General features: G+C 33.2%; 2 protein-coding genes across 6 annotated transcripts; one reads left to right on the top strand and one right to left on the bottom strand.

Annotated features, from left to right (window-relative positions):
- Window positions 1–256: 256 nt before the first annotated feature.
- LOC106056267 (CDP-diacylglycerol--glycerol-3-phosphate 3-phosphatidyltransferase, mitochondrial-like) lies at window positions 257–12,349 on the top strand. Of its 2 annotated transcripts, XM_056019461.1 has the most exons (10): window positions 299–388; window positions 1,584–1,733; window positions 6,749–6,950; window positions 7,318–7,395; window positions 7,880–8,163; window positions 8,769–8,950; window positions 9,777–10,132; window positions 10,320–10,545; window positions 12,014–12,096; window positions 12,221–12,349. In XM_056019461.1, the coding sequence occupies exons 2-10, from the start codon at window positions 1,699–1,701 to the stop codon at window positions 12,338–12,340; spliced, it is 1,566 nt and encodes a 521-aa protein (XP_055875436.1). In that variant the 5' UTR covers window positions 299–388; window positions 1,584–1,698; the 3' UTR covers window positions 12,341–12,349. The 2 variants fall into 2 exon arrangements, with proteins under 2 accessions (XP_013068369.2, XP_055875436.1); XM_013212915.2 differs by lacking the exon at window positions 1,584–1,733 and having other exon boundaries at window positions 257–388.
- Window positions 11,414–27,414, bottom strand: LOC106056268 (ADP-ribosylhydrolase ARH1-like). Of its 4 annotated transcripts, none has more exons than XM_056019465.1 (13): window positions 27,362–27,414; window positions 20,444–20,493; window positions 19,363–19,533; window positions 19,165–19,218; window positions 18,459–18,560; window positions 17,535–17,610; window positions 17,037–17,093; window positions 15,031–15,152; window positions 14,774–14,879; window positions 14,153–14,326; window positions 13,932–13,982; window positions 13,007–13,109; window positions 11,414–12,806 (listed from the first exon to the last, which is right to left on the bottom strand). In XM_056019465.1, exons 2-13 carry the CDS (start codon window positions 20,457–20,459, stop codon window positions 12,735–12,737), a joined length of 1,104 nt encoding a protein of 367 aa, XP_055875440.1. In that variant the 5' UTR covers window positions 20,460–20,493; window positions 27,362–27,414; the 3' UTR covers window positions 11,414–12,734. The 4 variants fall into 4 exon arrangements, with proteins under 4 accessions (XP_055875440.1, XP_055875438.1, XP_055875439.1 ...); XM_056019463.1 differs by lacking the exon at window positions 27,362–27,414 and adding an exon at window positions 22,387–22,410; XM_056019464.1 differs by lacking the exon at window positions 27,362–27,414 and adding an exon at window positions 22,167–22,231.

Genomic DNA, 27,414 nt, shown 5'->3' with positions numbered 1-27,414 from the left:
ATATAGTAGGTCCCCTATTAAATTTAAATTATTATCATTTTGATTAGCTAGGTGACAGTATACTCATAGTCATATAGATCATGTTACATTAAAAAAAATGCAATATTGGTTGTGACTGTATTGGGCATTTTTAAAAGAATGTTATTTTTATCTACGTCTAGAATCCAGATATAGAGCTAGATCTAGATCCCAAATATGTATAAATATATTAATATTTTTTTAAAGAAAATAAATTTTCATGTAAAACCGAAATTATTTTTATTCATCTAAGTAAGGGAGTGCACTCTTTAAAAAAAATGGCTACTGCTATTTCAAGTGGTAGATCAAATCTAAGATTGAGATCTATAGCAAGGTTACTCGCTAAACGCAATATTATAAAAAGAAACAGGTGGATTTAATAAAAAATCATAGGCATACTTTTTATTATAATATTAAGATCGATCTGGACTTGAATAACTTATGGTAGTTTAGAGAGAGAGTAGTCCTTAAGGGACTGCAGGCACTCCGACATGGCCTAAATTGTGCCGATGTGCCTAAAATCAAATCAAATCAAACTTCGATTTATTGCGTTTGGGCCTTGGCCTTTGTCACTGCCACTCACTCACACTGTCAGTTTGTGGCGGCTTTGCCGCCTTTGCCGGCTTTCACAATTTCAGTGAATTTGAATTTCGTCTTTACTGTAGTGTACACTAGACGTCTATCATCATATTCATAACTTTATAATAGTTTATAACCATAATACTAATAGATAGAAGCTTGAAATTGGAACACATCTACCCTATTATATGATTTTTAATTTGATTGTTTTATCTCACACGCAGCTAACAATAACATTTATTCACAGTCACAGCTAAGCCTAATCCAACTCAACTGTTTACTTTCAGTGACCAGTGTTTGTAAATTGACTTTGATCCTTTTTCTAGAATGAAGTTTGGAAGAAACTTCCTCAGTTTTATAATATTTATAAATATAATGTGAAATAACACCTTGATAGCATTCTCTCCACTAGGTTGATCAAAGATTTTAAGCCATTAAACAATGCATTAATCATTTATACTTCATATTATTAATATCAATGAGAATTGCTAATGTCTACTCTAGCGCCACAAGTTGCTGCATCATGGAGTGACTTCATTTGAACATCATCAGGATGGGCCTAAACTTGCCTTAAATAAGCTGATTTCCTTTTATATTTTGTGTACTTAAGTATAGAATATAGAAATTTTTTTTTAAATTATAGAAACTATTGATTTTAATACTATAGTCATAGATTGTTATGGTAGTTATAATTTTTCCACTTACTCATTTTGAAAAATAGCCTAATTTGGCATCATTTCTAACTGATAACAGCATGTTAGGATAAGTTTTTTTTAAATTTTGGAGGACATTTAATAATTTAATTTACAAATGAAATAACAAACTTTAAGCATTTAAATCTAGGTCTAAATACAATAAAAAAAATACCAAGCTTGCTTAAAAATTATAGTTTTTATAATGCAAAATCATTCTTACCTATGACTTTATTGTAAATTTTCTAAATAAACATGACTTTCATTTGTTGACCATGTGGTATCATTCAAAAGCTTAGGAATCCTTTAAGATTATCACAAGGACATGTCTGAGCTAGCGTAGTCTTCTCTGTCAGAAGAACATAGATGCTGTGCATATTGGCCTGTTTCAAAATGATCCCCCCAGGAGATGCACATTATGCATCACATGCAGTTTAAGTGGATGTAAGTAGCCCAGCTCTCACTGCCATATAAAGAAGTGTGCTCAGAACACATGCATTATTGACTAGGATTTTGGTTGCTGTAGTCAATTTGGTATTTTCCCAGACACACATGTAGAGTTTTGCCATTGCTACAGAAGCCTTTCCTATTCTTTTTGTCAGCTTTTTTTAAATGAGGAATGAAAATCAAGCTAAATCTCTATCTTGGTCTGCATCTAAATTTGCTTTAAATAGTATCTAAATTGACCTGTATAAGTTGTTTTATAAATAGTGATGGGAACTAAACTAATTTTTTTTTAGTTAAACTAAAACTAAGTTTGAACTAAAAAAAAGTAATTAAACTTTTAGTTAATCACAAATTGAAAAAATTAGTTAAACTAAACTAAGAAACTTTAGTTAAACTTTTACTAACTATTTTGACCTTTTTTAAGGACAAACAGCCAAACATGAAAAATATAAAGCACAACCAATCTCTTTAGCAAAATGTAATAAACATTTATTTGTGCACATGAAAAAAGATTTAAATGTCTTTATGGGATAGATGTAGATCTTAATAGAATCACTAGAATGATACTACTATAGAAAGAAATTAGAAGTCATTGTCCAAGTTCTAATATAAGTTACCTTTAGAAGTAATGATAAAACTGCATGTTGACTCTAACTAACTCTAGATTCTAGAATATTCTGGATCTAATATCTTCCACAAACGAAATGATCAGAAATATAATCTGGATCTAGAATTAGATCTAGCTACTAGACCTAGATCAAATAATTAATATTTTAATCTAAAAATAATCAAAGAAATACTAGTTACTACTACTACTACTAGATCTAAAATCTAGATAGAGTCTAGTAGATATCTTAGTAACTCTAGATCTAGAGATTTTAGATTATTATTATTATGATTATAACTAGATATGGGTATTTAGATCTAGATCTATATACTCTAGTAGATAATAGTAGATCTAATAAATCTAGATAGTAGATATAAGTAAGTATAATTATAATAGAAGTAGATGTAGTCTAGATTTAGTATTAGATCTAGTATAGTGACGACTATTATTAGTAAAATGTAAAAATGTTTATAAAATGTTTTACATGTTTCGGATGTTCCTTCAGAGTTGAAGATAGTTTACTTCCTAGTCCAAACCTCCCGCAGGACGACGGGGGATGGGAGCGGGCAGGATTTGAACCCTCGACCATCGATAAATCCGAACGACAGTCCAGCGCGCAAACCTCACGACCAGGCAGCCATCCATTATAGTCATTATAGATAGATCTATCATCTATGCATCTTAGGTCTTATTATATAGTATAATAAGTAATCTAAATATATCTAGATCTAATCTAGACTCTAATTCTAGAATAGTAGAATCTCTAAACTAATAGATCTAGTCTAATAAAGTAAAGTAATATAGATTTCAATTAATAGATTTATTAAATATTATTGACTTATAATTTTAAATTTACATCTAGATCTAAGACAAAGTCGACTAAGACTCTGCTTAAGACTAAGAGACTAAAATAATGAAATATAGACTATTATGACTATAGATCTAATAGTAGTAATACTAATAGACTAATACTAATAGATTAGACGCCACTAGACTGTAACTGTAACTCTAGACACTCTAGTAATAATCTAGTAAAAAGTTTTAAAATAAAAAGAGTAGACATTTCTTTAATACAGGAACACACTGGTGTTTAATAAAAAGCAGCAAAATGTAGATCGATGGAAGCAAGGAATTAATCAGGATTTATCAAGAAGCGAAATTTGCTAGAAATATAATGAACACGTTTATTTTTCTCGCCTTTCAAATAGTCTACCTTGAATTAGCGGGAATAGCGACCGGGTAAAGGTCAAAAGGCTTTCTAGTGACCTGTGCACCCTCTAGTTTATTCTCCTCTCTATTATTCATTATATATATTCTCCAAATTACATAGATCTAAATATTTATTGGTATGTATGTTAAAAAAGTTTGTAAAATTTGTAATTAAACTTTTTAGTTTGTAACTAAAAAAAAATAATATAATTAAACTAGGATTTTAACTAAACTTTTTTTTTTAAATTAAACTTTGGCCTTAACTAATTTTTTTTAGTTAAACTAAAAGTTAGCAACTTTTTAGTTAACTTTTGCCCATCACTATTTATAAATGATGGTAATTAACAACTTAAACATTGTCTATTGACACTAATTATTATTTTTCTGTATGTTTAGTAGATGATATATATATATATATATATATATATATATATATATATATATATATATATATTATTTATATACAATTAAATTACTTCTAATATCACTTGTAATAGTGATACCAGATTCTATATTTTTATATATATTTATATATAAATTGCTCATTATATTAGATATATAAATGTAATATTTCTTTTTTTTCTAAATCTAGACTTCTTCAATGTAATAATAATTACTTGATCTAGATCTACATTAAAACATAATATCAAGGCTTACCATGAAAACACCACACCTAACTCTTGGGTTTGATGCCATAACCCAAGAGGGTGTACTTGTCAACTCAGTACATCTCACCACTTCAACTGATACTTTTGTTTTAGCTTTAGATCAGTTGAGTGATGGGAGGGCAGAGGACTATGAAAAACACTTAATTTAAAAACTTAGCATATGTTTATTCTAATTTTCATAAAATAGCTTTTTCTAATTGCTATAATCAAATCATCAAAAATATTTCCAACATTATGCCAGACCAGGCATATGTAAATCATGCTTCCTGTATTAGATTAAGTGCATTATGGAGCAAATCCTTGAATGAATTTAATGCCACCGGCACCCATTTGATAATATTTCAAAAGGCTGTCAGTTGGCACTGTAGACAGAAAGGAGAAACCCATTCCGCTGGATCGCTGATAAGTTGTTTGCACAGTGACCTCAATAGTGAAACTGGGAAGAAGCAACTTTTTGATATGGGTATGGTGACTAGCCCTTGGATGAAAAAATTGTTCAAAGCGCCTGGTGCGCAAGCTATTTCTCATTTTGGGGCTATCACAGTCATTAAAGAAATTCTAGCCCAAGTAAATCAATGCCAGAATGATCGCTTCAGCATTTATACAAGGAACCTAGACTTCTTTGGTAAAAGCCATGACCCCATACTAGAGGTTCTTTTGCTCTGCCCTCAAGATAAGGAAGTAGAAAACTTGATAAAAGCTAGTCTATCTTCTATCGCACACTATGGGCAGTATAAAAGGTATCTTTGTATGAATGTGTCTGATCTGATGACCACTCAGACAGAATCTGCTAGGCTACATAACATGGATTCTGAAGAGGTGATTGGCATGTAATGATGTCCTCTAGAATCTGTTCCCTAAAGAACAGAACTGTAGCCAATCTAGATTCCTTAAGTGCCTCAGATATGACTGAAAGGGTGACATGGGCCATTGGTGTCTCTCGCAGTAGGAGGCAGGCTAATCAAATGAGGACGTCAGAGGAGGTGACTAACAGGAGACAGAACAGCCTGTGGTTAACAAGGGTGTCATGTGACCAGCACAATGACCAACCACCTTTACTTTTCCCCGACTAATGTCAGGTACCCATTAGAGCTGGGTGGACTCAGAGGCGCCCAAAGATCCTGAAATTAAATATCCCAGTCTTTACCAGGATTCAAACCTGGGACCCCCAGTTCGGAAGTTAAGCGCTTTACCGCTCAGCCACAGCATCTGGAAATGTTATTGACAGGTTGATATGTCACTATTTCTACAGTGCAGGCCCTGTATTATTCAGTGGCAGGGTTAAGGGACTGAAAAAAGAAATGTAAGCTAACCCCAGTTGTTGTCAACTTTTACTTTGCAGTTTCAATATTGCTTTTAACTAATTAGCTAATTAACTATTTTTCTTCGCCATTTAACAATCTTGGGTATGATTAATGATATGTGGTACATCAGCACTTTTTAAATATATCACAAAAATAACAGATTTGAGCCAAAGTAAAATAAAATAGAAATGTTAAAAATTAAAAATATATATTTTATTTAGCACATCTTAAGTTTTATTTTGGTGTCTTGTTTTTAGATGTGCAATAAAAATTAGTGAGATAGTATTTAAACTGTTTAGCTTATAATCTACATCTACATATTATTCATTATTGGAAAGCTCAGAACAAATCAATTAATAATATACTATTAATAAAATATAAAAATAAAAAAAGTTTTATTTAAAAAATTAAAAATAACAATGTCTTATTGAGTTAGCTAAAAATTTGTAATAAATGTAAGATAAATAAATATTAGAAAAAAAAATATCATACCATAAGCTTTATTTAGATATATGGTCTTCAATTTTCATATAATGTGGTGTGTGGTGTCTTTTTATTCATTGGACCTATACCAACAATCTATATATTGTTGGAAAGCTCAGAAAAAGTACTAATCTAATATCAAATTATATTTTTTTTTTTTTTTTTTTTTTTTTTACATTTTTGTCACATAACTACACTAACCATCATAATGATCATTTAGGATCTCTACTAGATCTAGTCTATAGATCTATATTTTCTATTTCAGTTCTGGTAACTTGTTAGGATATTTTTTAAATTTAGCTGGTAAAACTTAACATCGAAGAACATTAAGCAATCTAGATTCTAAATTTTGAACAGCAATAATTGAATAAAAATTCTTTTTGTACACATTTTGAATGTTCCTTCAGATTTGAAGATAATTTAATCTATACCCTAGCCCAAACCTCCAACAGGACAACAGGGAAGGGCAGCGGGCAGGGTTCAAATTTCAGATTTACAAAACAATACATGTGGTGGTTTAGGGCAGGATATTCCACCCACCTGCCTTGTCAAACATGGGAAAGACTTTGGGGTCAAGAAATAATCTGGAGCTGGAGACTTCACTCACCAGTGGGTTTAAGTTTTAATGTAACACTTTAAACATTTTTAAATATCATTTATTTACAAGCATTAAATTGTAGAATGTTATTTTTTTTTACATCAATTTCTGAGGGTTTTTTTTTGTTGTTTTTTTTACTTTAGAAGTTTTTGTACCAAGCCACCAACCTACAATCCATTGCCAAACACAGGGAATAAATATAATGTTGATGGACATCATTTGGCTGGGCCAGGGGAGAAACTGGACAAATTTAGTTGGTTATCACAACATGGGCCTCAATTTCATATACATGGAGAACAAGTCCAAGTAATCACTGAGCCTGCTCAGTTCTATGAAGTTTTGAAAGTAAGCTGTTGTTTATTTAGATAGGATTTACAATGTTAAATTGTGTATTTGTTTTTAAATCTCAATCATAATAAATGTGACTTCTATGGTGTATTTATAGAGGTCCTTGAAAGGGAAAAGTCACTATTAGTTTTGTATGGTTTGTGTTCATTTGTATGTTAAGGTCTCAAAAACTAAAAGTTATATTGAAATCTGATTTCACCATATTTTGATAAAAGTATGTGCATACCAGCTACTTTTGGCCTTCTGAAAGCAAACTCTTTTTAAATTAAATATGAAACCATTTTTTTATACCAATACACCATTTTCAAGATTTAATTTGTATTAAACTTTGTTCATCAACTGTCATTTCATTTGTATTACTTAGTTAAAGACAAGAAGAGCCAAACATAGAATCACATATGCATCATTGTACCTTGGCACAGGAGCTCTAGAAAAGGATTTGGTGAGTTTTAGCATCTCATCCATTTTTTTAAATCTTTCATAGCATCCAAAATTTTTATGCATAACTAGCTTTGATAATGTCTCAGCCAATTATAAAATTCTAAGGAAAAATATATATAATCTTAAAAAGGGTTATGTTTGAAAGAGCACAAATTTAAAATGATGTCTGGAATTATGCAAAGTCTGTAAAATATGCTATTCAAGTTATGAGGGTAAAACAAATAATTTAAGTCAACTTCCTTTTTCACCTTTTTTTTTCATTCACCATCAAAGCATCTTTCAAAAAAAAAAATCCTTTTGCTTTTTTTTTTTTCCTGCATATTTTAAATGTTCTGTCTTGAAACCTTAAGCAATGTCTTTGTATTGTTTTCATACAATTTATTTAAGTTATAAAAGAGCTAAGACTTTAAAAAAAAATAATAAATATTGAATATAGTTTGTGAGAGAAGAATTTTACAAAAATTGAATTTGACTTTTGAAAATAGGTTTCAAGTATGAGAGAAGCATGTCTGAATGCAGTTCATGCAGGAAACTCAAAGTTTGAGGTCAATGTGTTACTCGATTACACCAGAGGCTCAAGAGGCAAGGTTAATTCTCGTTCCATGCTACGCCCTCTTATGGCAGAGCACAGCAATGTCAAGGTCTCACTGTACCACTCGCCAGACTTGAGAGGCTTGTTAAAAAAAATTCTCCCCGAGCGCTTTAATGAAACAGTGGGTCTAACGCACATTAAGGTCTATTTATTTGACGACAGCTTCATCATTAGTGGGTAGGTAATAATAGAGCATGTGCCTTTTTCGTTCTCAGAGTGATTGAACAGGTTTTATTAATGTCATGATATTTATGTTAGTATATATTTGTTTTGATAGCTTTCATTGGTACATATAAACATAGTGTGTTTGAAACTCTGATAAACATATACTTTAAGTTGAATACTGTAAAACCAAATCACTTTGCTTAAATAAAATGGGGTCATAGATTTGATTTTGATTTATATGTGTTGGACATTTTTTTCAGAAATGAAAATTGTGTTATGTCCAAGCCCAGAGCTTCTGAAAGACGGGAGGGAATGGCAGACGGCAGGGTTTAAACTTGGGTCCATTGTGATGACAGTCTGATGTTCATACTACATGATCAGGCAACCTGATCAAGTTTATCAGTTATTAAATCTTCATTTTGAAATGTTTTTTTTTTAAATTTATTTTAGACTTTCTTTTTTCACATCTTGATTCTAAAAGAAAACATTTTTAATGTACTTGTGCAAAATGTAAGGACAATTTTGAATTTTTTTAATTCTTGTTCCGCAATGCTACTTAGATTTATTATATTGCATTTATACTTGATAATTAATTTGTGTTTGTTCTTTTGTTTAAGGGCCAATTTGAGTAATGACTACTTCACCAACAGACAAGATCGTTATATTTTATTCAACGACTGCCCAGAGCTGGCCAATTTCTTCAATGACTTGGTTAAGACCATCATGTCCTTCTCTCTAGACCTTTCACCTGATAACACACTGAACCTGTCTCCAGGATGGAACTGCCATCCATATAAAGGTGAGATTTATGCAGCTTTAGTTTAGAAGAAGCCAGAATAAGATTTCTTTATTTACACATTACAATATTATCTCCCTTGCCTTGGGGAATAACTCAAAACTATAGACAACACACAATATACATAATGTATTTAAAAGTATGATTTATCTAAAGTTTGCTCTAAGCCCAGAGAAAGTCTGTAAAGAGAAAAGAAGTCTGGAGTATCTATAGTTATTTCTGTTTTGAGACATGCTAGTGGCACAGTGATCTCCATTGAGGTTTCCAATGACTCACTTATTTATCATTCTCTGCTGAATGTTTAGCTGTTTGATTTTTAAATTGTGTTCATTTATAATTCTAACATTTTGAACTCATTGAGTTATTTGATTTCTGTACTATCATAGCATGCACAGTGCTTTCTGGTCCTATCCTTTTGGTAGATATTCACAGCTAAAGGTCATCATAAAGAGATGTCCTTGCTACTTTAAAGCACATACAAAGCACAACTCAACTTAAGTGAAATCTTAAATATTACTAACCTCAGTCAGGATTCCAACTATTTAGTTCAACAGCCTAGTACAGTAATACCCTAACTATAATCTAAGGGCCATATCCAGCCTGAGACAGGGTGCTATCCCTTGAAACTGATGTCAACAGTGTGTAATAAAGCTGCAAAGGCTCAATTCCATTGAGCTCTAAGTGCCCTGTGTTATACACATCTGAAATAGGTTGTCTGGCCAAATAAGGTTAGGCATCTCTAGCCTAGTAATTTACCTACATACTCATAGAATATGACTTCTATTTTTTTTTATTCATATTGAAAAGCTTCTAATTTTTATGATGACAGAAACTGATGGTGGTCTGGGGTTTAAAGTAGCAGCCAGGTTAAAAATCAATGATTGCTTGAAAATGGAAGATTTTAGCAGTATTGGAAATAACAGCAGCATAAGTGCTGAGAACACAAGGCTAACAGGTGATAACAGGAAGAATGTTGAGACAGATACTGTCGTGTACCCTTTGGTTCAGATGGGCCCTTTTGGAGTGACTCACGATGAGATGGCAACCTTGGGGTTATTCAGGTCCTCTGAGCCCAATGATAACATCCTCCTGGCATCTGGCTACTTTAACTTGACTGACCATTACATGTCTGTTATTTTGGACCAATCACTTGGAAAATTTAGTATTCTAATGGCTTCACCTCAGGCAAGTAAAAAATGTATATGCTTATTGTAAATGAAACATAGTTAAATGTGTATTCTTTATTTAATGTGGCCACAATGTATCTTTCCATTTAAAATACTTAAGCAGGATAGAAAAATCTTTATTTATACTTTGTTCTAATCATGAAATAATAATGATAATATTTCTGATCATTTTTTGTTTATTCTAGGCCAATGGATTTTTGGGTGCTAAAGGCATTGCAGGGGCAATTCCTTATTCTTATATTTATCTTGCGCACGAGTTTTACAAAAGAGTGAAGGAGAGAAATCAGACCAGGCGAATTCACCTGATGGAGTATGTCAGAGACAGGTGGACTTTTCACGGTAAAGGTCTCTGGTACTATTTACCCAGTCAGCCACTCCCTACACTGACACTTGTTGGATCACCAAACTTTGGTAAGATGGATACTATACTGTGTTGGATTGTATGAACTGGCTATTATTCACTGAACAACAGCATTGCAACAGAGTAATAGTCTCATAAAAAATACTAAAAAAAATACAATAACTTTATTAAGGACTTATATTTTTGTATGAAACTGTGGATTATTTCCTTTTTATATGCCCAAACTGAAACCTTGAAAAAACTAAGTATAGCCTACAGATAAGGACATAATGCTATTTTTCCATAGAGTGGACTGCAAGGGCCTTGAACTCAGCTGCAAAAAGCTGCAGACTGGAAGAATCTGGCTACAAATGTGAATGCACAAGATAACACTATTTAAATCACCACATTTTAAGAATGATTTAAGCACAAAGTTCAACTTTTTAACTAAAATTTGCATTAGTTGAGGTGATACATATTGAATATATACATATTGAATATCATAAAAATGGAAATGTTTGCCCAAAATGTCACATTTGATCAATCTTCTTCAACTTTTAAACTAGCATTTGCATTAGTTGAGGTGATACTTATTGAATATCATAAAAATGGAAATGTTTGCCCAAAATGCAACATTTGATCAGTCTTTTCATATACCATTATGTTTAAATTTACTTTTATTATCTGCTAATAGATATGACCAAACAACACATTTCAACTGCATCCCTAACTTATGGATCTAGTTATGTTTTCTGAACAATATATAAATTTTTATTCAATACAATGGAGCCCATAGATTGCATGCTGCTTAATTTTTAAATAAGAGACAATACTAGCTCTTTAACTTGTTCAGATTTCATTTAAGGGCTTGAACTGCAGATATATCAATAATTAGTCAGAAGCTTCATTGTATGTGAACAAAGAAAAAAAAACACCAAATGTATTTGTCAGAAGTTTATTTTTCAAGTATTAACAATAAGGCTAACAATTGAGCACTTCATGTAATGGTGTTGAAAGGTCCATTATTAACAGTAGGGTGAACAACTGAGCACTTCATGTAATGGTGTTGAAAGGTCCATTATTAACAGTAGGGTGAACAATTGAACACTTACGGTGTTGAAAGTTCCATTATTAACAGTAGGGTGAACAATTGAGCACTTCATGTAATGGTGTTGAAAGTTCCATTAACAGTAGGGTGAACAATTGAACACTTATGGTGTTGAAAGTTCCATTATTAACAGTAGGGTGAACAATTGAGCACTTCATATAATGGTGTTGAAAGTTCCATTAACAGTAGGGTGAACAATTGAACACTTATGGTGTTGAAAGTTCCATTATTAACAGTAGGGTGAACTATTGAGCACTTCATGTAATGGTGTTGAAATTTCCATTAACAGTAGGGTGAACAATTGAACACTTCATGTAATGGTGTTGAAAGGTCCATTATTAACAGTAGGGTGAACAATTGAGCACTTAATGTAATGGTGTTAAAAGACATAGCATAGAGTGATTATATAATTATTTAGTTTTTCTTTACAGGTTTTAGGTCTGTTTACAGAGATTTAGAATGTCAAGTTGCATTGGTTACAGAAAATAAACATTTACAAGAACAGTTACGAGAGGTAAACTTACAATAGAAATATTTAAGAAATATTTAAACCAATAATTTTTTGTATTTGATTCACATTTATAAAATGTCAAAATGAATATTCATATTTATTTGATTTTTATGTATTTTATTTTTAGGAACATGTTCGTCTGTTTGCTTCATCCCAGCCAGTAGATGAATCCACATTTCAAGGCCGTGATCGATATGTCCCTTTGTGGATTCGATATGTTACTAAATTAATAAAAAATTTCTTTTGATATCTTTAATCTCAAATTGTTTTTTTTTTCCTTATACATTTTATTTCAATTTAAAAACAACAAACGAAGCAAATACATAGCAACCTTCCATTGCAATATATTGTGATAACAAACTTGTACATCTATGACACTGAAGTAAAAAAAAATAATTTGTACTGGAATATATACTTGATATTCCAAGCATATAACATTTACTAACAAAATAAATAAAAAAATATATCTCATTGAAATATATATCACAGAAATAAAAATATTTGTAAAAGGCTATTAACTTTTTACACAAGTAGATGAAGAGAGTTAAAAATTTATATAAAAAAGAAAATCCCCATGCTGAAAGAATTTTTTTTGTCAACTCATTATGGTGCTTATTTATATGTCAAGCTTGATTATATTATCAGTTACTCTCTTTGGCCAGTGTGTATAATTTTCTAGCCACTGTCACAAGTCGGTCTCTGTATTCAACTTTCTGTGGACAATTAAAAATCATTCAGTAGTGTAATGAGACATATTATGTCTTATTTTCTAAATGATGGTTCAATATGTACATTCTGTCTTATTTAGACGAATAAGTTAAGTAAGTAAAACATTTTTCAAATTATTTTGTTAGGAATTTAAAAAAATTAGCAATTTTTGGAAGTTACCAATTTAAAAGATTCAAAATATCACCTTATGGTTTATAGAGGGGACATCATTCAAGCCATATGTCACACCATACCAGCAGGCTGCCATGACACCAGTACTGTCACTGTCCCCACCATGAAACATTGATCTGTTACAGAGTTGAACTTAGTCAGTAATGTGTCACCACCTCAAAGTTGGTGTCATAGAGTAGAAACCCTAATTCTATATTGTAAATGTTAATTCAATATTGTGAATCTTATTCACAACCCATGTTGCACTAAGGTGAACACTTTTGACCTTAGGTGAACCAGAGAATTAAAGGCAGTCAGTCCACAAAGAGATCTTGTAGCAAGCACTTGATAGAGTCACTTAATATATAAGCAGTAGAGTTAGATGTTTAAAGTAGTTGGTTATAGAATAGTTACTAAGTTGTTATATTGGTGATATTTCTGTTGGATTAATACTGACCATTCCTGGGTCGAATTGTATATTGTATTCACCATGTGGTGTTATATTAAACTTATTGTGTCTGCTACACCCAGCGTCATTTCATTATTCTGTGATTTGTAACTTGAACCCAATGTCACCACCACGCCTACATTGATGAACCGACAATAGTAGCACAGCATCAAACATAACTACAGCCACATTCATAATATCTAAAATAACTACGGTGATATTTTAAAATATCTTCAAAATATTTTAACACGACATATCAACTAAATAAGTGAAGCTGCACCTTTTTTTTTCAAATTTAATTTTCTAAAATGAAAGTTTGACCAATATTCTTTTGCAAACAAGTAACAGCAATCATATACCTTTAGCCTCAAAGATGGGAGATAACCCCCAAAGGCTTAAGATTTATGTCCACTAAAATTTAGCTTACAATATTAATCTTAAGAAAAGATTCTTCACTGATGCATTGAGTTTATAAAAATTAGATAACAATATAATCAAATACAAGACCAACCTATAACACAGCTCCTTCCAGCTACTCCCTGCAGCGAGATATGCATCATACCTGATAAAAATAATGAAATATTTTCATTAACATTATAAATACTTAATGAATAAATATTCACAAAACACTTGCAGATCATAAAGGAGGTCGTCTATCAAGACTAATTAAACTTTAAACTACCATACAAATTACACAGGTCCAGATATACAAATACCAAACTGAACTCTTACGCAATCATTGGGGCATCATGTCCACTTGCGCCTCCGAATCCAGAGAAACTGACTTGCTTTACAAATTTATCTCGCTCTTCAAATCCATAAGGTTCTGGAAATATTGGATCAGTCTGACCATCTGAGAGATTTCTGGAAGATAGATAAGTTTCCCAAGCATTCTGAAAATAATTCCTGAGATAATATTTTTTAAATAACATAAAGTAAAAGTCAGTGGCAATATTGTATGGTGTATAAAAAATACCCACTTACAAATAGGACAATTAAAAAGTGTAAACATTTGTTTAAATGACAAAGTAGAAAGTAGCTGGTCATAGAAGATGATAGAAATCTTAATTATTGTGTTATTATAAGCTATGAAGATATGTTCTACGTTGATAAAAGATGAAGGCTTTTTTGAGGGATGGAGGAGCTCTAGCTTTTATTAAAACTGATTGCTTTATAGCACAAATTATTTTTTTGCTACTTTTTGCTTTTTCATGTTTGGAAATGTAATTTACTTTAAAAAGCCAGTAAGAAATACATACAAAGTTGATATTACAACTGGTTTTAAATACTGATGTAAGGGATTCTCAAAGAAATCCTTTTATTAAAATTTAAATAATTGAATTACTAACATACCATTCACTTTTGCTTTCTTCAACACAATAGCTTGTCGACTCAATATATTTCAAGGCTAATGGAATAGTTTCCATTAATCCCTTGCCCCAGGACTTTGAAGGTCTACCTAAAAAGAATAATGGCAAGAAATACTACATAATGTATATTAAGGAAACAATTATGTTCAAAATAAGGTCAGTTAATATTCATAATCTACACTAGTCACTAAGACATGGACTATACAAGGTTGTCTAATCTGACAGAACAAAAAACAGAACCTTGAACTGCAAAGGCTGTGAACAGTGCTGCAGCCAAACTTCCCAAGTAGCCAGTTGGATGGTGGTGTGTCATACGACCTGATTCAACACTGATGGCTATTAAATCCTCCAATTGTTCTGGCCTGTCAGATTGATCACAATTGTTAAATTGAAAAAAAAAATTTTAACAGCAATAAGTTTTTGTTAAAAATATTTCTTTTCTAAGCAGATCATACTGAAGGAATTAATCAATATATCATCTTATCTGTCCCTTGACTTTTGTCATTAGGGATGCTGTGACAGTTTGCATTACAAAATCCCTCTACTTTTCCAGCTGTACTTAAGATATCAAAAGAGGCCGGCCCCTTTTTTATGTTGTTCAGCCAGCTTTTCTTTGAATGACCTTTTATTTGAACTCCTTCCATTTTATCTTGAAGGAAGAATTTTAACAATATGACAGAGCAGTTCAGCTTTCATCCCTTCAGAGTATCGAGGAGTTCAGTTTCCAGTCAGAGTGTTGATTTGTAAAGTACATACTCATGTGTCTTTTTTTCCAGGTATTTGATACCCAGCATTTTTTCTGTAGCATTTATTCTCAAAGGCTTGAATTCTTTATTTAGCCTTAGGGTTCAGTGTCCAACTTTCAAACCATATTAGAGTACAAAGACCATTGAGGAAGAATATAGTTTTCATTTGACTTGGAAGCTGATGTTACAACTCCAGGTTTCCAATTTGCTCATGGCAGTGGATGCCAAGCTTAAACAGGTTTTAATTTCTTTTATTGATCCTCCATCTCGGAATGTTTAACCCTAGGAGTCTACTTCTTTTAATGTTTTGCAATTCTAATATATGTAACATCTCGTACTATCTCATCCACACAAACTACTATATTTTCATGCATATAACCAGTGAGCGCGGGTTGTATGGTTTTGTTTTTATTTATTTTGTAATTTGTGCGGGGTATACATATGTGTTGGTTTTATGCACATGCAGGAAATGTGCACAAAAATGTGGTAGCATTTTGCTTTTTTCAGCACTGATTTAAATGCCAACTACTCGCAGCATCCAGTTTTGAAGTAAAATTTAGTATCTGGTCCTCAATTTCTCCAATGATGTCGATATGACCTACAAACCTGAGGTTGGAAATAGGCCGCCCATATTATGGTCAGGCTAAGAGTAAATCTTTCTAGAGTTTCCATCATAATATGCTCCAGAAATAAGTTTTAACAATATGACAGAGCAGAGGTGGAGGAAGAATGCCTTCTTGCCCTACTCCTAGGGATATCCTAAAACTTTCTACAGCTTGGTTGTTACGAAGTACTATTAAGCTATTTGCCTTTTTGTATAGGACTTTGATAACATCGATAATGTTTTTAATCTATGGTTAACCTCCCTCATCACTTGTCACATGCTATCATGCTGAACCAGTCAAAAGCTTATTGAATTAACTGAATATGAGGGAACTGTGTAACTAAAAACTTTTACTTTTCTCACGTGAAGTGAGTTTATCATAAAGGATGAATGAGTTGGAGGACAATATCAGATTCCCTAGTGACAGCAATGCTCCCAACAACTCTGTCAACCTGGCCCTTGCATTAGCTTATAAAAATAAACTCTGCATCTTTTAGTTCACATTTATGTGATCTCTAGCTTTCTATTCTTTCAGGTAGGTCTCATGAAAATTTTTTTTTTTAAATTCATGCATTCAGGTTGGGATACGACTACTTTATCTATTTTCATGTGTTAACTTTTGACATAACTGGTCTCTAAATTTTACATGTACAGGTTGTGATTATATCCCTTGCCTTTAACAAGTATCTTGCTAATATCTTCACAAGCTCAAGACGTCATATATTTAAGTAGTCTTCTGGTTTCATCTTCACTTGTTTGGGTTAGGACATTTCATGGTCCTTGTTTTCTCTTGATATGCATTAGAAAGCAGTTACAGTTTTTGATCTTACTCTTGAAGCATGAAACATGATTTTGTAAAGATTAACTTATTGACATAAGACAAGAGTACACCAAACCTTGGATATCTCAGCCCAATACACATTGCTCTCATGGCTGCCCCACATCCACCTCCTCTGAAAATATAAAAAAAAAATTATTTACTCTTACACATGATTTAATTCTTTTGAGTCATTCTTATCAATCTTATTGTTTAAAAAACAATAATTCCATTTGCTTAAACTTTGTTGGTTTTACTCTTTCTCTCCTATTTGACGATACCATCGTTGATTTTGACCTCATTAAAATAAATTAATGTTTAATTCTATAACTTGACTTTGTGTTATATAAAAAGAGCATGCAATTGAAATTATGTTAAAAAATATTATAGACATTTTTAATATCAATTTTACTAAGTGAAGATTTAAAGTTTTAAAAACATGCGTACAAAAAATAAATTTACTACAATGCAAAAAAAGCTTCCACTTTTAACATTTTAAAGTTCTACGACTGACACTGTTTGCTTTGATTAACATTCAGAGTATCAACTGATACTGTTTGCTTTGAGTAACATTTACCTGGGGCTAAAAGGTATTCTGTATCCATATTTCACATTGGGTCTCAGCTCACTAACAGAAGACATGCAGGTGATACCTGTTATAAGAAATTTTAAATCAACATTCTTAACATGAGCTATTATGTACAAATCAAAACTTATGTGTACCTTTTTTTAAATTTAATTTTTTATTTAAACTTTAAAAACTGTTTGAATGCAGAACATTGTTTTGAAAGTAAAATGCATTTAAAGATTAAATCTCCATTCTTTACACTTTATGTTTACATTTGTCCACAGTCAAACTAGTCTCCTTAGAACAATTACACAAATATTTTCAGTATCATTTTTAATTTTGTGGTTTTCAATTTAAAAAATACATGAGACTTTGTGTGTGTTATTCTTTCACTTTTAACATTGGACTATGAATAATAATAAGGCTAGTCTTAGAGTTTGAAGAGTAATGAGAAATGCAGTATTTTCCAAGGCTACACAGGTGACATATTTTGCCAGATCCAGGTTATTAATAACCATTATCTGCCAGTGGTTGATTTAGATTTTCTTTTCACTGTTTATATCTGTCCTCAGCAGCAGATTTTTTTTGGTCTCAAATGTGTATCTTGCGGCCTTTATAAGAGACCTCCAGCAGCCTTGTTCTGAAGCCACCTGCAACCAGATGCTCTCTTCTATGTCTGTTAAAACAATCTGGCGCCTAAATGTTTCCATGGGGTAACTCTATTAAGTCAACCAACTTTCAGCTCAACAAAAAAGAATGCTTTTGGCAAACATTCGTCCATCATATGAGATACATGCCCTGCCTAAAAATATTTACTAGCTTAATGCTGTCTTTTTTATTTTGTTTCAATTAGAATGTTTACTGATCAAAGCTCAAATTACCAATTATGTACCTTTACAATAAAGTTAATCTAAAGGCATTTTGATGACTCACCTGGTGCTCTGTTGGCCATATCTTTCATACATTTTTTATATTCAATAGCTAAAGCTACAAAAATCTGTTCTCTTTCTTCTGATTTTGAACACTTTATCAGGGCTTGAAGAAGTAAAAAAAAATTGCTAAAGTCAAATTTAGGACATATCTAAGTCAACCAAAATCTAATGATAGCCTAATCTCTATAGATGGTCACACAACCCCATTGTAAATTCTTTGCCATAATAGCAATTCTGCCTTATAGGCTTTTGTGAACTGTAATTAAAATATTACTTTAAAATACAATTTCAATAATTCTTTCTTTTATTACATTTATATTGTTAAACTTAATATAAAATGTCTGCATAGTACAACCAACTTTGAGAAACCACTTTGATGAGCTTGTCTAGCTGAAGTTTGAATTTCCCATTAAATATAGATAAATCTATACCAGAGGAATTAAATCTTAAGGAATCTACCACACTAAAACACAGTTGAATGTGAAGGATAAAAAAAAAGTACAAGGGTTTAAGAATTTCACTATATAGCAATTACCATGTATATAATCTAAGTGCATATATATGATCAAATGAGTTGGGTTTCTGAACATATCACAGTTGAAGCAAAGGTCCTTGGATAAATTAAAATTTTATTTTCTGGGTTTGAATATCAAAAATAGGAATTTTACTGTTGTACTACAATATATTAAAAACTTTGAAATACTGACCTTCACCAGTAGCAAGGTGCATGACAGTATCATCACTGACTATCCAATGTGGTACTATGACAAAATACATTCAAAATAAATTCTACATAATTATATGTATTTCCTTAAAAGTAAATCTAAATACAAAACTTTTAAAAGATGTTTTTAAAAAATATATAAAAAATAAAAACAATTTAATTTGTTTCTAAATGTACTTACACTTGACATTGATTTTCTCCAACCCACCCAACTGTTGAAGTTCTTTGTAAATCTCTGGTCCACTGTGACAAAACTCCCATCTTCCATTGTTGTAGCCCAAAGCATCCCCTACTCCACTCAACACCATAGCAGCAATATAATTGTCTTCTTTGAAATTTGGACATGCTGACACTAGAATACAAAATAAAACAATATATTTGTAGATACTTACAGATTTCTGCTTGTCCTAGAAAACTCCAAAAAACAAAAAAGAAGTTAGTGATCCTAGAAGATATAAAAAAAATAATAAATTTTCTTATTTGAAAGGTCTTTTAACCCCACCCCCGCCAAATCTCATCCAAGTGAAAATATCCCCCTGCCACTCTCTAGTTTGAAACTTTAAAATTTAAAATTATATGTGCCTTGATGTGAAAGTATAATGTTTGAGAATTTTTTTTATAAATGAGACAAAAGTCTTTCTCCCTACAATGTTTTCACATTTATTATCATTTAAATAAATATGTTGAAGGTAATGCAACTACACTGACCATTAATGATACATAGCTGGGTGACATAAATGACTTCTTTGATTAGTAATAATGAGCCCAGTATTATAAACATATTGTTGTAACCCTGCTACACTAATGGTGCGCATCTGAGCACTACTGAACACGGCTAGTGAAAGACATATAGAGACAGGAAGAAGGACTGTTGTGATGTCATGGGAGTTTGAACAGTCTGGTGCTGAGTGCTGTCCTGTGTGATACTAGGAAACTGTGTGGGAGACCTGGAGCGACACTGGGAAGTGTGTCGGTGGTCTGTTCTGTGTTCTGGTATGAAGTAGGACTCTTAGAACTTAAGACATATTACTCCCTGTGACTTTATAGAAGACGTCCAAGTCTAACTAGTAACTATTACTATTTGTTGATGCTTATACTAGTTATACTAAATAAATACATCGTTTACTGTTGCCGACCTGTCTTTCGTTGAGTGCCTGCCTTAGAGAGTTACAACAACGGTGGCATAAATGACTTCTTTGATTAGAAATAATGAGCCCAGTATTATAAACATATTATATTTTATATATGAGAAAAAAACTTACAATGAGATACTTCCATTCTCTATTGGTCACTGTTGTCACAAGTTGGCTTGCTGGGGAAAGTAAACAAAAAGATAACAATAATGAAATTTACAAATTTGTTTAAATCAGTTGTTTTTTTCATTGTATACTGTATTATTTGGAGGCGCGGTGGCTGAGCGGTAAAGCAATTGGCTACCAAACTGGTGTCCGGGGTTCAAATCCTGGTGAAGACTGGGATTTTTTATTTCAGGATCTTCAGGCGCCTTCGAGTCTACCCAAATCTAATGGGTACATGACGTTAGTTGGGGAAAAGTTAAGACGGTTGGTTGTTGTGCTGGCCACATGACACACTCGTTAACTGTAGGCCACAGAATAAGATGAACTTTACATCGTTTGCCCTATAGACCACAAGGTCTGAAAGGGGAACTTTCCTTTTTTTTTTACTGTATTATTTATAGTTATAGTTATATCATTACTATTAGCACTTTTTGAAAATCTTTTTGATGAATGTTAATAGGATAATGAAAAATGGTCCATACGTAGATAATAAATTAAATGTTATTAACATATTGATAGAGTCAATGGAGAAGATGAAACTATAAATATAACATAAATATTACCCTAACCAGACTAGCTCAATCTATCTTATCTTATATAATACAGACATTACTTCAAAAAAGAAGAAGATATCTAATTAAGTTAGATCTATTTTTTTTCTAACTCTGACATCTACATGTGATGTAATGCATATTGTTACGTCTTTATATTGGATGAGACTCTTTAGACATGTAAACGACAAATCACAGTTTATAAATACTTTAATCTTTATTAACACTCAAAACACTTTCTTGTTCATATTCCTCCATTTCGGTCCTTCTCTCTCTTCTTTCAACACGCAATCGCACCATTTCACATTCACACTAAGATGAGAATGTTACATGTATTATATAAGATAAGATAAGATGAGAACAATTATGATGAATATATATATATAATTATACATATATATGATTTTTTTTAAAAAACGCTTTTGTCATTCAGGTGGCTGAGGCAGCGGTAAGCCTTTAAATTTATACTTAATTTGTAAAATTATACTTATTAATTTTTTAGCCTATATAACCCTATAGTCTATATAGTATATTATAGTTATAGTATTCTATACTAAAGTCTATACTCAGACTATAGAGTATAATATAGGCCTATATTTTTTATAGAGAGAGAGAGTGTAGATCTATAGTCACTATAATTTAGTATAATACATTAACTTAAGAACGGTATAAGGTATAAAGTATATACTATAATGAGATAATGTAGTAACTTATACTGTATATATAGAAATAGAATGTTTTCTTTTACATGTTTCAAATTTTACTTCAGAATTCAACTCTAATTAAGTTAACTCTAATCTGATTTACATCATACTAGATTGACTAGAAGCAAGGTCTATTACTTAATTATACCCCCTAAAGTTTTAAATTACGTAGGCCTATATTATACTAGATTCTAGATAGTGTAGTAGAACTCTATAATATACTCTAGTCTTGAGCTGTAGTCCTGTAGCCTGTAGCTTGGAATCGATTCAATCATCGATTGAATATCTTTGAATATCTTATCTTGAACTCTAGATCTATCTATATCCTATATTAATATTTATATTGACTCAGTTATAGATAAAGATAGTCTATATGAAAATAATTAGATCTAATATTAATATATTATTAGATTCATATTTTTAGTAACTGACATGAAATACACCAACAAAATACTATTTATAGATCTAGATCTAAATCTCAAGTCATTGGTTAATATGCATGACTAAATGCATGACGCGTAGGACGTAATCATCTTCGTTTTGAAGTAACGTCTGTATTATATAAGATAAGATAAATTTAACCTAGACTAGGCTAGACTTAGACCATAGACTATATATTTGGCTATTATATATAGACATGAGCATAGACCACCTCTACTAGGCCCTGCATGTGCTCTAGATCTAGATATAGATCTATATCTAAACCCTTGATCAGATCTATTATAATTATATAGACTACCAGAATATAGTTCTATATATAGATCTAGTGTAATTACCGTAGCTGCGCTAGAAATCTTCAAATTAGAAAAATCTGACTAGCCAGGCTCGTCAATACCATCTGTTTGGGGGGGGGGGGGGGAATAAACTAAAAATCTCTGGAGTTTGTTTTTATAAACGCTACAAAACATATAACACACTTAAAGGCAGCATCAGAAGTAGGTCCCAATTTTTTTAAATAAGAGAAAATGGCGAATCAAATGTAGCCTAAAAAAAAAAAAAATAGGGACTCGAGCCTATGCGGCCGCAGTGGGCCCCGCACTTTCAAAGGCCCCGCGCGATGCGAATTCTAGATGTAAATTATTAAATTAAACCATTTTAACTTATTGTTGTAACTCTAGGTTAGGCACTCAACGAATAGGCATGCAACTCAACACAGTTTAACAGGAAATAATAGTTGTGACTATTCACTAGGGTAAACACATAACATGATTGTCATGATGATTCATCCTTCAGCTTCCTCAGAGTCTCACTACTAAGTATATACCAGTCCTTTGCTCAGTGGCGTAACTAAGGGGGGGGATGGGGGGGAGAATTTTAAAATCCCCCCGGGCCCCCACCTAGGGGGGGGGCCCAAATGGGTGTCCGAAATTTATTTGTAAATACATAAATTAATATATTTGATTGACAAATAGTGTCAACGGGTGTCTTTTTTAAATCAACATTTATGGATTAAATTTATCACAAAGACTAAACCTAGATATTTTAAAAATATTTTTGCTGCAGAGATCAGTTTTTATAGATTATCGAAGGCTCCCATTTCAAACTTTGTATCCACGAATAAAACTGCATGATATACAGCGAATTCCGGGTATCTAGTTACGTTTACTAATAATAGATCTAAATTGCTAGTATTATATGGCTATGGGACACTAATTAACCTTGAAGCAAAATTTACAGAATCGAGTATAACTAAAAGTTATTCTTAACAATGCTAAAAGTGTCCATTTTTCGGGTTTGGCGTCTATAATTTCAGAATTAAACTTCACACTCGAGTTATTACCCCTTTATTCATCTTCCCTCAATCCAATGGAAACTCTCTCTTTTTATTTACATGTAATGATCTAGTCCTTTTGCTTTCGCGCAAAACATAAACAAAAAATAATGACGTAACATCATATAATATTAATACATCCTTCCTATTGAAGTTATTATCACACCCTTCCTTTTAAAGTTCTTAATAGTGATATCTACTAGCAGGGCCGGCCCTAGCATTTGCGGGGCCCTATGCGAAACGGATCGCGCGGGGCCTAGTCTGGGTAGGGATAAGCATAATGTCAAAATTATTTTTTTTTAATTAGAAAATAGGCCTACTTTCGTCTTTGCAATGAATTTTTATCAAATGAAAGCTCGCAATGCCACTTTTTATTTATAGGCACCCCAAAACGTCAATTTCGTCTATTCTTCAGGAGATTTGAATAAATTCAAAAAAAGTTCAGGACTTTATCGTATATTTTGCCTTTTCATGAGATTTCATGGAGGCCCTGAAAAATCAGGAGGTCGCGAAAACCCTGTTATTTTATATACATTATAATTTTTTAATTTAATAATGTACACTTGGAATTAGCGCGGGGCCTATGAAAGCGCGGCGCCCACTGCGACCGGCACTGTCTACTAGGAACTTTAACAATTCGTCCACTTCTGGTTGTCTTGACTGAACAAGTTCTCTAGACGTTGGTCTATAACTGTCTGTTTCATTTGTTGCAACAGTTTGCAGTTCATTGTCTTCATCGGTATCATAGTACCCAGAGATGTCTTCATCGAAACTCTTATTGAAAAAGCGTTGAGTTCTTCTGTATGTTTTTCCATCGTTTGTCTTTATGATGTAAGATCTGGCTGCTGAATGTTTTTTTATGCCAACTGCTTTCTGCCATGTTTGACCTAGACGAACTCTCCGACAGAATAATCTTTAGGTAGTCTTGCTTTTGCATCGTATTTCACTTAGCTTTTCATCTGTCGTTCGTTGAGTAATGTCTCTACATTTTCAGCTACCAATGGTTTAAATAGTTTGTGATCAGTTGGAATGATTCCCTGAGTCTTCTACTCGTCAGCAGTTGTGATAGTGAATACGGCAGTCCACTTATCGGAGTATTTCTATACTCGAGCATAACGAGATATGGATCTTTCCCACTTTTGTATACCCTGAATCCTTTTGCTTTCGCACAAAACATAAACAACCAACAATGACGTAATGCCAAAAAATATTAGCACAGAATCTTCTTCATGCAGTGGAAAATTAAGAATTTTTTGCCTATCTGGAATTCTGGTCAAAGCTCCTGTGCCCAATTAATATAGTTCGGAAGAAACTACAAAAGTCTGGACTGCATATACGTGAATCTGCTAAAGAAATTAGTACCCTTTCATGCTTTCTGCAAAATGATGAGAAACTGACAAAAACCCAATCCATCGAAAAAGCAAAAGAAGGTAGTGAATACTATGGATTCCCTGTAATCAAAACAACCATATGAAAGAAAAGACTTGATGGGAAGTTGAGTTCTAATGTTGGACTGTCAATACAACTGCATTTCAAACGTGTTGTGACAGAAGTGCTGGACAGATTTCATATGGAGATGAAGGGCAGATTCCAAAGGCTGGAAAGAAAATGGATACCTTTGGGTTTCTTCTTGAACCAAGACACCTGTTAGAAGACACGCTTGTGACAAACTGTGCTTTTTTTCCTGTTTGTATGATGAAATAAATGGAAAATCGCTTTTTCAATGATGTCATTGATGCACGAGCACTTTTCATCAACAAACAGTAATACAATCACCAATAGACATATTGAGGAAACAGGCTTCATATGGGAATTACGTGTGCTCAGACTTTGCAACCTCCTCCGAATACTGCTAACTCAGGCCACTTCCATTACGACATTAAGTCATGTGAGAGATCATTCTCAAAGCTCAAGCTCATCAAAAAGTATCTCAGGAGCACAATGACGCAAGAAAGGCTTATCATGGTTTTAATGTCAGTCAAGTCACAAATACTAGAAAGTATCGATGTAGTTGATGTTATAGATGTCTTTGCTGCACAGAATGCACGACGTGAAGCGATATCAATTTAGATTTGTCACTTGTGCATTATTTAACTAATAAACAACGGTATTATTCATTAAAAGAGTCTTGATGATTACTTTTTGTTAAGTTTACTGATATACTGAACCAATTTGATTTGGGGCTTATATATTTTTGCGTATATTATCCCATGTCATATGTCGAATGTCAAAATGCAAGGGGCCCCCAAAGAGGTCAATCCCCCCGGGCCCCCAAATCCCTAGTTACGCCTCTGCCTTTGCTACTTAACCCGAATGTGGACCAACGACAGCCTTTCCCGCTTCGCTCCAGGTCCCTACTACAACCTTCAGGCAGCACCAAAAGCTGGCTTCTTCTTAGTTTCCCAAACATTCAGACTCTCCACAATCCCTGATGCACTAGCTGTTAATATTCTCCCCGTTCTAGTCTCTTCCTGTTTACGTTCACTAGTGCGCTAGTGCGCACCTCAAGCACTGGTGCAAGGCAGGGTTACAACACTACCCCCACCTTAGTCTTTTCGTCCCGAAAAGAAATATGTTCACGGTTGATCAGTGGGAGTCACAGATTGCATGGAGCGTGCTCCCCACAAAGCGATCCACACTGCTCTCTGCGGGTGCCGTTTTCTCCTTCTCCAGTTGACCAAGTTTCTTTCGACACGATGTCGCAAACGTGGCCTCTCCATCCTAACGGTTGTCGCTGGCGTCAGCCACCTGACACATCGAGTGGTAGTGACAGCTCTTGTTGTTGTTAATGCAGTTGATTCAGAACTGCGCTTCATCAGGCCCTTTCTAATGATGACTTGTGAAAGAGCTGTAGACCCACATGAAGCCACGCTGTTTAACAAACTGTCAGCCTCAGCCGTCTCATGGAGAATTGTCTGTAAGGCACCTTTACAACGTTTCAGGTGCAAAAGTCCATCAGCTGCAGGGTTCTTCTGACCACCTTCAGAGCCTCTCTCGTTGGTGAAAGCAGAAGTATCGAAGTCCACTGGTTTCATACCCTGTTGATGGGTTTCTTGACATTTGCACTCCCTTCGTGAAGCACCGCATGTACAGTTGTTGCTTACCACCTGAATGCAACAATCAAAATTCAAGTTCCCCACGTAGGTACTGGCAGATCGACAGGGGTCCTTAAGGTCCAAAATGACAGGCTCTAACGCAGGCTCAAAGTTTTCCTGCTCCGTCCAGGTCATTGTTGCACTCAAAGCTGGTACAGCAAAAGTTTCAGTCGCGTAGCAGACTTCTTCTATTGCTTCGACTGTCTCTTTCTGTTCATCTTTGTTCTTCTTGTTAAGATTGACGCATTCTTTGTAACTATCAGTACAGCCACAGTCTTGAATGAGTAACGGTTCATTGTTGTTGAATGATGTTAGACTCCTCTCTCTTATAGGATTGATCTGGCCTTGCACGTTACGTATCAGTTTGTCCATAGAATGATTCATCGAATCCTGGAAGGTACAAAGTTCACTTAACCAGTTCTGCATGGTTTTCAGCACCTCACCAATATCTGGTTCTACCTCAAACAGGTATATTTCCGGATCCTCCCCTTCATCATCAAGAGCCTGCCAAAGACTGGCTCTCATTTTTTCTTTTGCACAGAAGATCCTCAGCTCCCTGGCTCGGAGCTCCTCTTTTAACTGTTTACAGCTAAGTTCATCTAGCTTCCTAAGCGTTGTCATTCTTTCCTTTCATTGAGCTGCCCAAATCCCACTTCGACACCAATTGTTGCAACTCTAGGTTAGGCACTCAACGAATAGGCATGCAACTCAACACAGTTTAACAGGAAATAATAGTTGTGTTTATTCACTAGGGTAAACACATAACATGATGATTCATCCTTCAGCTTCCTCAGAGTCTCACTACTAAGTATAC

This window comes from Biomphalaria glabrata, chromosome 2 (assembly GCF_947242115.1).
Source record: "Biomphalaria glabrata chromosome 2, xgBioGlab47.1, whole genome shotgun sequence".
In the NCBI taxonomy this organism is placed as follows: Eukaryota; Metazoa; Mollusca; class Gastropoda; family Planorbidae; genus Biomphalaria; species Biomphalaria glabrata.
The sequence above is the reverse complement of the archived record's forward strand: the minus strand, read 5'-3'. Positions and strand labels throughout refer to the sequence as shown.

Excerpts from the sequence above, each read along its gene's own strand:
- LOC106056267 (XM_013212915.2), top strand. The coding sequence starts at position 297 with ATGGCTACTGCTATTTCAAGTGGTAGATCAAATCTAAGATTGAGATCT. Across the intron at positions 7,396-7,879 it reads GAGCTCTAGAAAAGGATTTG|GTTTCAAGTATGAGAGAAGC; the intron begins GTGAGTTTTAGC and ends TTTTGAAAATAG. Across the intron at positions 10,546-12,013 it reads TGTTGGATCACCAAACTTTG|GTTTTAGGTCTGTTTACAGA; the intron begins GTAAGATGGATA and ends TTTTCTTTACAG.
- LOC106056268 (XM_056019465.1), bottom strand. Across the intron at positions 14,327-14,773 it reads GAAGAAAGCAAAAGTGAATG|GAATTATTTTCAGAATGCTT; the intron begins GTATGTTAGTAA and ends ATATTATCTCAG. Across the intron at positions 13,983-14,152 it reads CATGATGCCCCAATGATTGC|GTATGATGCATATCTCGCTG; the intron begins GTAAGAGTTCAG and ends TATTTTTATCAG.